The sequence below is a fragment of the Haemaphysalis longicornis genome, unplaced genomic scaffold (assembly GCF_048455015.1).
Source record: "Haemaphysalis longicornis isolate Haplotype H1 unplaced genomic scaffold, Haemaphysalis longicornis Haplotype H1 scaffold_7, whole genome shotgun sequence".
Lineage (NCBI taxonomy): Eukaryota > Metazoa > Arthropoda > Arachnida > Ixodida > Ixodidae > Haemaphysalis > Haemaphysalis longicornis.
In genome coordinates this window covers 176,255,936-176,266,845 of record NW_027526422.1, presented here as the reverse complement: position 1 = coordinate 176,266,845, position 10,910 = coordinate 176,255,936, and the positions used below count along the sequence as shown (strand labels likewise).

Here is a 10,910-nt window from a genome sequence, read left to right as displayed (position 1 = left end):
GAATCTGCGCCGCGGTCGCTTTAGCGAGCGCTCTGCTGCTCGGCAGAGACCTGCGCCAATAGACGTCACAAAGCTCAAGGGCATCCAGCTCACTAAAGGGGGTAAACAGGCATTTTTCTCTTTTCCTCCTCCGCTCGCGTGAGAGAGAACACTTCTGCGTTCGCTAGCTTTCCTGCCTTCCTTAGTTGCATTGCGGAATCCGTTCGCCGCTCTGGGCAGGAAACAAATTCCGTAAGAGCAGGAGTACGAAAGAGCATTCCAGGAAGAAGGCGACGAAACTCCCGCCCACTTTACGCTCTCTCGATACAAAAGCGCGGCACAAACCCGATTTTTGTTTATTAGCAGCTGGAGGACGAGTTCATCTTTGCGGTGAGGGGAAGTGGTAATCGGTATGGCAAAGTGACACACAAAGCTTTCTGTAGTGGGCCATTCCGTGAGGCGTTGCAATAGGAAAAGGAATACTTTATATAGGCTGTTGCGTGTGACAGTCCAATTGCCAGTTTTTCTAGTATTGCATGTTATCGTAGCCAGTTTTCTCGGTATCTGCTTAAGTGCGAGTTGGAGCAGGTTGTGTGGAGTAATAATCGTGTGGTAACTGAGCCCCTCGTAGCGTATCTTCGCCTAAGTCTACCGAAAGCCCAAGAAGAAGTAAGTGAGTAAAACGGGCATTTCTCTTTCCCGAAGCGTTCGTACGTGGCGCTGTGGCTGCCACCCTTGGCTGTGAAGACAGGCTTCTCTTTATACTGATCGTCCGGGGTTGTCACAGGCTAGGTTAATTCGATGCAGCGTAGATACCCGTTAGTTAAATGCAAAGCTGGGAGGTTTTGGTTGTTGTCAACGACTATCTCCACGTGCTAACTGGCGGGAAAGTAAATGATAGAATCTTTTTTGTCCCTTTGTGGCCTCACTGCAGCAGTTATATTGTATAAGTTTGTTAATATTTTTAGGTATTTGCCTTTCGTCGGCGACTTAAGTCAATTAACTCCAGGATTCTATCTATTAATAGCATTGTGTACTCGTGGCATCGCCCTGCATGCACGTAAAATTTAGTGGCCTTGCAATCTCAACATAGCTTTGTCTCGGATAGAAGGACACTATTCTCCATTAAAAAAAAAAACATACTAATGATCTCGCTTTTTTTCCTGAATTCTCCTTTAGTGGGTCACAACCACTTGCTTTTGTTTTTGTACCCACTGCTGATGAGATAATAAAGGAATTATAAGAGCTTAGCACTTCTTAACTGGAACAGGATTACAAACTACAAGTTTGGTTTATTAAAGAAACTGTGTTTACCCGATAACAATATTAACGATTTCATTAGAAAATTTAAACTAATAACCCAGATATAAAGAAAAGCAATAACGCGGTGGTAACTAGTAAGAAACTTTCTGGCGAAGTTCTTCTTTCGTCGCAGACACCTTTTTGTGCGATTGGCGGCCTGCAGCCAAACCGCCAACAAATATGGCTGAGTGACGGTGGTTGGGCCTCTAGTTCCATTTGAAGGTAATCCTTGAATGCTGTCCTGTAGTAAGCATACTGATAACCATAATGTGAGTGCTGGCCTCTATTACGCCGCTGCTGAACCTATCATTGCTTTACCGCAGCGAGGAATTCGAAAGTTCTTTTTATAACTCCCGCGCTGTCTCGGTTAAAAAACATCATTCGTGGTTGGAATAGACGCTATGAGTGTTGAAAAGCTAGATCTTTCAAGTTGAAACAGGTTGTCATTTCCCTTCGCTGCCACTTTGAGCGTTTTAAATACGTAAACAGTATTACCAGATTGAACGTATCAGCAGCTTTTATTCTCCACCGGGCTTTTGGAGGGATTCGTCCTCTTCCCGCTTGAGAAGATTTGCTTTCTGATCGGCTTCCACGTTACTCTTTCGAGTGGCTTCATTCGGTTTTCTACGTGTTGCGCCGCTGGTTGTTCTTGGCGCCGTTCATTCTGAGCGTTGGCGGTTATGGTGGATTTAGCTGTGCCTCCCCTGGCTCACTCGGAGGCGTTCCTCCTTGTCTTTATATCATCTGTGGTGCGCTTCCGTCAACAACACCTTTTCAATGCGGCCGAGCGTAAGCGCATGCTACGGAACGCCTCGCAATATGGATTGCTTCAAACACAGCCTTTCTAGAAGCCGTTTCGCTGCTGCTAAAGACAACTTCAGGTGCTTTCGGCCAATGAGCTATTCAATGGTTTCTCGATCTAAGCAATAGAAGTGTTTATACCATGCCATTGCGCAAGGCCTACTTTATCGCTGAACGTTTGCACATCCTTTATCTCGCCCTTTACAATATTTCTTCAGTTAATTAGAAGAAGGCATTACGTGTGTTTTCGGGATTTCCATTAGCGTCTGGTTGGTGGCTTCGATTGGCTTAAGCCACAAGAGCCATGGTTGAATGTTGCACAAGTGAACGTCGGATGGCGCAATTTGGCGAGGCATTGTGCACGGGTATTTATGTGGTCGGTTCGCTCGTTACATCTCCCTTTCACGTCACAAAAATTCTACCCGAGGCAGCACTTGTTGCAGAGATGGTGCCCCGTCGCCCCGCCTTGGAATGGAGGCGTACTTTCGACACAGTTTTCGTTGTGCCGATACGCCATTCAGACGTATCGTTTTTTCGGTGCAGGTAGGGTGAGAAATTCGCGAAGCACGTTTTGCGTGTTCTGGAACCAAGAACGGGAAAGCCCCGTTGAACTTATTAACGACGGCAATATTTAGTCACCGCCAAAAGCAAACCATGACCGCGTCTAAAATTGCTCTGATCGCGTCTTTTTCACGACGAATAAGTTCAAACAGTGTTTGTTGAGCCTACTTTATGTGGTAACATATCACATTTAGTCACTGGCGTTGGACTTACAAATTAAAGGTTTCTGATTTTGAGCACATTGTAGAGGTCTATTGGGGAGCAGGGGGACGGGATCCGAAAGCCTGATTTCTTTTTTTCTTGCTAACGACACCGATTTTACCACAGATTGTTTGCTGTAGACGGTCTCTCACAATTCACCACACGTTTGCATTGAAGTACCCGACCGCTCACGATTTGTCTGTGTTAGAACACAGTCCTGCTTTGATGACGGAGGTCCTAATTAGCTTAGCGGTCTTGCAGCAAACAATGCGCGAGCCACGCATACATTAAAGTATGCTCGAATGCTTATCGCTCACCGCACGCTCAACTCAAGGGGTGTGGTGCAGGCGTTAGCCAAAAGTCGTGAATAAGCACTCACGAGTGCGCCGAACTTTGCACCGACGCTTTCAAGTAGCACGACCGTTGCGCGGTTAAGGGCCGTTATCTTGAGCGTGAGGCTTCGGGTTGTGCCTAACTAGAACGCCAAGGAATAATTTGTATATACACTACCTGAAGACCCCTATTTTGGGCGCAAGTTGCCTACATCAGCTTATTGTGTCCTGGAACAACTACCTCGAACCCGCGCGCGGTTGGACAGAGCTTTGGCCGCTGAGCCAAACCGGCTGTTGAGGTAGAACACTTTGGTGGCTATTATCAACGCGTGATTTGTACTCCCGTTGGTCGTTGTAGCATTTCCGAAAGATATGGTCCTCATAAAATCAAACCCGTAGAAAGTGACGCCATAAATGATTGCAGAAAAATCCCGAGAACTTTCTTCTATTGCCGAAGCCTTCCTACGCAAATTCTGTTAATTCCGAGTTTTCACTTAGCTCAACGATTTTTATTGCCGATATTATTCCGAAGAAATGTGTTAACTTCGCGAATTATGCAATTGCGTCAAAAGTGCATCGTGTTACACGGTTTTCGCTCTTTCACAATATTTTAAATTGTTTTTCTCTGTATCTTATTGTGAAGGCGATGTATAAAATACATAAATGTGGTTTTGTAATCGTATTTTTATTTTATGCTTATTATTTTAAATTGTTTGGTTCTTTAAAATTTTGTTAGAGAAATTACATCTATTTGCACAATATAACTATCAACAGGGCTAAATTCACCAATAACGCGTTTGTCTGCATATACAGGGTTCACATGCTTGTTGTTTTTTCGCGATATTTTTAGTTGTTGTTTAATTCTGTCTTCACCTTCTGAGGGAGATATATTTACTGCCTATTTTCATTTCTCTGGGCCATTTTTATTATTTTACAGCCTTTTTAAATTTCTCAATGCATGATGTGGCCTGTTATAAATAATACATGAAATCGCTTTCCAAATTCCATTTTTGTGCAAGTGCAAGGCGTTACACGGTTAGATCTGGGGGCCCCCTCGAGGGAGCGTGCGCCGAGTACCAAGTTTCGGTCAGAGAATTCTCCGTATATGGCGCAAGATAGTTTGACTAAAGGTAATACCCTGTGGCGTACGAAAACACACTTGAGAAGATACTGACGCGACCTGGAGGTCGGCAGCTGAAGTGGGCTGTGACTTGTTCCAGATAATGTTACAAATCACAGACTCAAAACTAGGGTATCGCTTATGTTCAGCAAAAGAAAAAAAGAAACAGCAAATACTGCGTTATCTGTTGGAGTACTTTCTACGGGCTGAAGCCATCGTTCAGTGGTGATAACAAGACACATATTGTTGCTAGTTGCCTTTATCCGAAGCATACGTGGTGCAGACAAAAAAGGTATGTATAGCAGGAGTCCAAGAACCCAGTGGGCTATGCTTCTTTCAAGACTTCACATACGTGGCTGGAGATTATGACGTGGATAGAACATTTGGGGCATGTCACGGAAGATCAACTCGAAATGATAGAAGATACAGAGCGAGAGAAATAGGAGGATGGAGAGAGAGAGGAACGAAAACATCGGTGGCTTCCTACAACTGCTCGGTATACGATAGCCTCAATCTAGGACTTCGGTAATCGCGCAAGGGAGGAAGAGAGCGCACACGACTCTTGAGGCATGGCACTTATCTTTGTCGACGCGAAACGTCACTGTTTGTTGAAAGCGAGATACGGCTTTTAGGTCCGGCTGTTAAGACGTCAATCCCGGGTCCAGCTGTGGCCTGTGTGCACTGGAATCCCAAGGGTCCCGGTCAAGGGGATTGATCGGCATCGAAAGAAAAGCTCGCGTAAGTAGTCCACTCGCATTTTCCGTAACCGTATTGAAAAGTACGAACATGCATTTCAGCATTTATAAAAAATTCAGGGTTACCTTATGTAGTTCTAGCGTCAATTTGTTACGTTCAAAATTGGCTGGCGCATGACAACGTGGCCACTGATGCAGATTGTATTAGCAGTAGGAACCTAGGCTGGCCACCCGGTGCCAAATATGACCTCATACGTAATTCAACAGTGTAAGCAAATTTGATTACTTCATGGCAGCTTCATCCACGCAAACTCTACATCACATCACACCAATGAACTGTTCCAACGACCACGGCGCCCTGTCGGTATGTCCAGGCGCAAATTATCTCTTAAATCCCAGTGGTAATCTGTTCCCTCTGACGAGTCAGAGGTGACATGGAACTTGAGAAGATCTGATTGAGATCGTATAGTATACAAGTTAATACAAGTTAAATCGTGTAGGTTTACGAAGCAGTTGACGCATGACGTGGAACTCTGAAAACAAAGAATACTCGCACTTTTCGGTGCCGGTGACGAGACTGGTTCATTTCGATTGCGAATGCGCTCCGCTGGCAGTACATTCATAGGCGTTGGGCGTGTTTTGTGGCTTCTCTCCTTCCTCGGGATAATTTGCTTATCCCTGACTAGTCTCCTTCAACGTTCTCGGATATCCTTATACAAGCTCCAAACTATTTTGGAGAAAATGGAAGAAGGGAGTTTTATAACATCGCTGAATACATTCCAATATGTAAGTTCCAACGTTTTTTTACTCAGACACCTGTTCGTGAGATAATAGTTTAGTCGTAAAGGCTTTCTTCTATTTCGGTTGGTAAAACTATTATTGGGAACGCATCCACGCTGCGGGCATAACCTAGTCGCCGCTACAAATTCACAAGTCAATGCCTGAACCGAACTGAAGGCTGTTATCTCGCTGGCAAGCCTCCCGGGCAAGCCTACCAGGCAATCCCCCCGAATTTCGTTGTGTAATTATGTTTTTTCAGTGTTCTCCGAGAAGGCGACCGCACAGAACAATATTGAATTCCAGACATCACAAAGTAATATATTTGTGGCTTATTTTCCCATCGCATTGTACAAAATAGAGCTTTCTTCTCGACCTCGGTCAAGAATAATACCGGATAAACCACATCTCTTTTTGAAGGAACGCGGTAGGCGTCTACTTGGCCGGTTTTGTTTTTTGCGTACACCATGTGGCAGAAAACTGTCAGGCGATGTTACATACCCAAAAAAGTAGAACATGCCCGCAATGCTATATAACAAGTGCTCTGACTTTACCCATAACGTTCGCAAAGGGGTCTAACGACATTTGCAGCTACTCATGTTTTAAAGTTGAGGGAATTCGACGCTTGCTTATTACGATGTTAGGCGAGATTACCTAGCGTTTATTAATATTTTACTAAGCGCCTATTTTAAGGCTTGCTGCAGAACGTCTCCATAAAGGGGCGATGCAGACAAAATACTAGTTTATTTTATCCGAGAGTTTTGGTGTTTTATAGGGCCCCAAGAACTTGTCTTGCAGCAGAAGACTCTGCTTCACGGCAAAATTAATCAATTTAAGTTAAAATTTTGATTCTCCCGGAAAATCACGTGTTTCGTGGTGTCTACGATGACATAACCAGGACTGGTCTTCAAGCGAACGTTAGTGCGTTGTTTTCTGCAGCGGTCTGCAGAACGCCCTATTTGCCGTCAGTCCTCTTAGATGGCGCCACCATACTGCTCAAGACCACTGTCCGCCCGGGCTTTGTTTCTGACTGTATTTTCGCCTGGCTTGTTTTTGTTACGGTAGGCAGTAATTGTTTCGTGAAACATGAGTTATGCTCGACAAACATGGTCGCGTAAGGCTATGTCGCTTACGCGAGTCGGCCAGTGTCGTGGGAGACAGCCCTGAAGCCCCGGACTGCTGCGCAGCTATAACAAGCAAAGTACGCGCAGTACCAACTGCAGTTCGCACTGGTACTTGTATGTTTACGTGTATGTTAGTAACTTCCATTGCTTACCTCACCATTATCACAGCTATCAAATCAATATGCATTACATTTTAGCGAAAAACAGTTCGTTCCGCAAGCTTATAAGCCCTGCCTAACTTCCGTTTGGTTTTGCCGGCCTCAGCCAATCGCACAGCTGTGCATATTACGTTATAGTTTCTAGTGCGGGAAATGAGCTAGCGAGACGCATGGCCATTTACTTTTTCCTAATTATATAGCTTATTTGTGTGAATTTTATGTTAAAAGTGGTGTAAGTATGGTTTTAAAGAGGCAATCTTTCGAATGAACCAAGCTCAGTGTGTTTTTTTCTGCATGGCTATTTAAGGGATTTTTTTAAAATTACGTGGTAGGTAGAAGCCTTGTACTGGAGAATATGGTTTTAATAACCATTCTTGTTAGCCCGCGAAATCATCCGGCTCTCCAGAAATATTTAAACATTTTTTTAAAGTGTAGAAGATTTAGGATCTGGTCGTCCAGGCTTATTCGGTCACCCTGTTTTTGGGTGAGGTTGATTAGGGTCGTAGTTATTTTTCAAATTGGTGGCCCAAGGATGCGGCCGGTTGTGTTGGCAAGTTCAGATATGCCTGCCTGGACAGTGTCTCTCAGCCCTTTGGGTCGGCCTATGACCATGATATCCTTGTTAAGGTGAATGTGGTTAGGAAACCTGTACTGGTAATGGCGCTGCTCTAGGGCATCTCCGAATTAACCTAGTCAGTCCGATGCGTTGAGCAGCGAGCCATGGCGGCTGCCATTCAAAAATGAGGCATCCGTGATTGATATATTAGGAAGTTTCTGCCGGATCATCCCACAATCATCCTGCGCTGTCGTTCTGCGCTGTCCTGCAGAGTGCACTCAGCCGTTGCTTCCAGGTTTCACGACCCTGGAATATGCTAAGGAACCCGACCCCGGGGGGATGGTTTTGTTCAGTGCGGCTTTAATACGACGTCTAACGCCTTTTTGCCAATGATTGTGGTACCCTTCCCGCTCATGGTTTTTGCCATTTACTCTAACACCTTGCACCTAAGTTTGTAATATTTCATGTTCCCATCTTCTCTACCGAAATTGTGAGCTATAGAGCTAAGTGTGTTCAAGTGCTATGACGAAAGCTCAAGTGCTCGTTTTTGTGCTGGAATAATCTGTTCCAATGAGAAGGAAGAGCACAGGCCACTGAATATTACCATTATTTCTTTTTCCCTCCGGATCTGTGAAGAAAGAAATCTTTGTAGCTACCTTCATTGCTAACTTTTACGAGAAAAAAGCGAACGTGAGTAAGGACAACAGGGAAGTAGACAGGGAAGTAGAGTCTAAAAAATTGGCGTCTTTCGCTTTCTCGTATTAGGCTTGTCCATTCATTTACAAATTGATGCTTCTATTTTTTCTTCCTCCGTTTTTTTCTCTATATCAAGACAGCGCTCTTCTTCGAAGAGCGCTGTATTCGAAGTAGTATTTCGAAGTAGTATTCGAAGTAGTATTCGAAAATTTATATTTGCATTCACCCAATTTCAAGTGGTTGTTTTGACACAATCACCATTTATCCTGTTACACATAATGATTACCCCTTCGCTGTTACTTTCAGGAAACACCGACACGATGCAACGCCGAAGGCCTGCGCACCAAGTGATCGACGGCATACCCAGATGCGTGGGCATAAACCCCGACTCACTGCGCAAGAGTCTGGAGTTTCGGGCGGAAGCAGGGGATGTGGTACAGTGCACGTTTCCGAAAAGCGGATCAAACTGGGTGCAGTACATCACGCAGCTTATTCTCAAGGGTGGCGAACCGATACTCAACCATGATGAAATGTCCAACAACTGTCGCGCTCTTGAGTACATGAACTTTCAGGACTGGAAATCACCTCTGCCGCTAAGAACTTTCGTAACCCACTTGCCCTTATCCAGGGATAGGATGACCAAAGAGGCAAAGTATGTCTATGTGGCCCGCAATCCTTGGGACGTGTGCGTGTCCTTTTTCCATATGGCCACAAATCTAAGTGGTTACAACTTCCAAGATGGTACGTTCGAAGAGTTTGTCGACGCTTTTCTTGCTGGAGAATTGGGGCACGGTGATTACTTCGAGCACGTCTCATCAGGATACGCTCTGAGGAATGAACCGAACGTGTTTTTTGTAACGTACGAGCAGCTGAAGAAGGACACTCGGGGAGTCGTGCTCAAGTTGGCACATTTTCTTGGAGAAACTTACTGGAAGGCTTTGGAAGAGGACGAAGATTTGCTGCAGAAATTGCTGGAGAGGTCTAAGCCGGACTACATGAGGAGCATTGTGGTGATGGATTTTAGTAAAAACGCCAACCCGGACTGGAAAGAAATGATTTCAAGATCGCAAACTACTTGTAAGGAAGGTTACGAAGGCGACAAAAACAAGTACGCCCTGGTACGGGAAGCGAAGGTTGGTGGCTGGAAGGAACACTTCACGCCAGAACTACTTCGACAAATGGAGATGAAGATTCGACAGGCAGAAAAGACGTCCTCTTTTATGGAGCTGTGGTCGGACATTCGGGAACAAGCAATACAAGCTTCTCAGGGTTTGGGCCAGGAGATAAACCGTGCAAGAAATGAAAATTTGGCAACCCCACGCGTGAAATAAAAGGCAAGGCCAGTGTATGATGTTCCAAGATGTACCCGTTCATGATTAATAATGATTTTGTCACATGGCACTAGCTGTGACTATACATTAAGCATTAGGCGAAACGTTGTGAATATATTCTTTCAAAACGCGTTCAAACTAGTTTTGCAGAGTTCTGGGAAATATTGTAGTTGTCAATTAATTTCTAGTTAAATGAATGGTGGTTACGCAGGAAACCCTATTTCAAAAACTGTAACAAGTCAGCACAATATTTTGTTGCTTGCTCCGTCCTGTTGAAGAAAAACTGTTAAACTTGCACTATCGCGGCATAACTACGAGTGTCCGGAAATCAAAGCAATTTTCTTGTCTTCCTGAGTGTTCATTTTGACTATAAATGGCCTAAACGTTAGAGGAAAATCACATTTTCTCTTTCGCGTGATATAGCAACAGACACAAACACACAAATCATACAAATACACTGAAGCGGAACCAAATGAAGCCACGCCAACCCGAACTTTATAAAGAGGTGCCAAAAACAAACTCGCAAAACGTGCATTGCCATAAGGGGAAATGAGATGCCCAACAAGCATATGGTTGATGCTGATGACTTTGTAGTCGACTCATGAAGCAAAGGGAAGGAATCAAACTCGGGGCTCCGATTTATTAGGCGTGTTTTGTTTCCTGCGTGGGTGTTAGAAAAACCCTTGCAAGTAGAGTGCATTTACTTTAAAACGAAAAGTGGCGTAGGGCAAAAGAATATGAGCTCGGAAGATAGCACACCGCACTCCTCCCCTTGCCCCTGGTTGGCTGACAGCGGTATGGTCAGCCTAACTACATGTGCTAAACACAATATGAATGTTGTTGCTTTTGTAAACCACACACGTTGCTTCTTCCACGAAACTCATTTAGGGCTCAGGAACGATAATTGCGTTTCCTTTTCTTAACAAAGCCCACAACTCGCACAAAATAGCTTGTCAACTTTGCAGCAACTAAGCCTGCGAAAGAATTGCATTTCTTCTCTGTGTTTTCCGATTGGACGATGCTATATGTACTACGTAGTGAAGTCCCACCGGAAATTGCTATACGCACTACCTATATAGCGCCATCTATGAGGCGCTGTCAGAAACGCTCCCGATCTTGCTCGGTGGCGGGCTGGCGCGACCTCCGTACGAACGGCAACGTACCTTTTCGGTCACGGCAAAGTTTGCGCTGTAGTCATGGGCGTGAAATAGATTATGCCTGCCCACAGGGCCGTTTACGACGCGTTTGAGCTTTTAATCGAGGCAGGAAAAACATTT

The 10,910-nt window shown here is 44.7% G+C and overlaps 1 protein-coding gene across 4 annotated transcripts; it reads left to right on the top strand.

Annotated features, from left to right (window-relative positions):
• Nucleotides 1-353: 353 nt before the first annotated feature.
• LOC144147258 (sulfotransferase 1E1-like) lies at nt 354-9,663 on the top strand. Of its 4 annotated transcripts, none has more exons than XM_077679341.1 (3): nt 355-648; nt 4,929-5,034; nt 8,609-9,663. In XM_077679341.1, the coding sequence occupies exon 3, from the start codon at nt 8,623-8,625 to the stop codon at nt 9,631-9,633; it is 1,011 nt and encodes a 336-aa protein (XP_077535467.1). In that variant the 5' UTR covers nt 355-648; nt 4,929-5,034; nt 8,609-8,622; the 3' UTR covers nt 9,634-9,663. The 4 variants fall into 4 exon arrangements, with proteins under 4 accessions (XP_077535470.1, XP_077535469.1, XP_077535467.1 ...); XM_077679342.1 differs by having other exon boundaries at nt 355-652; XM_077679344.1 differs by lacking the exon at nt 4,929-5,034 and having other exon boundaries at nt 354-648.
• Nucleotides 9,664-10,910: the final 1,247 nt, after the last annotated feature.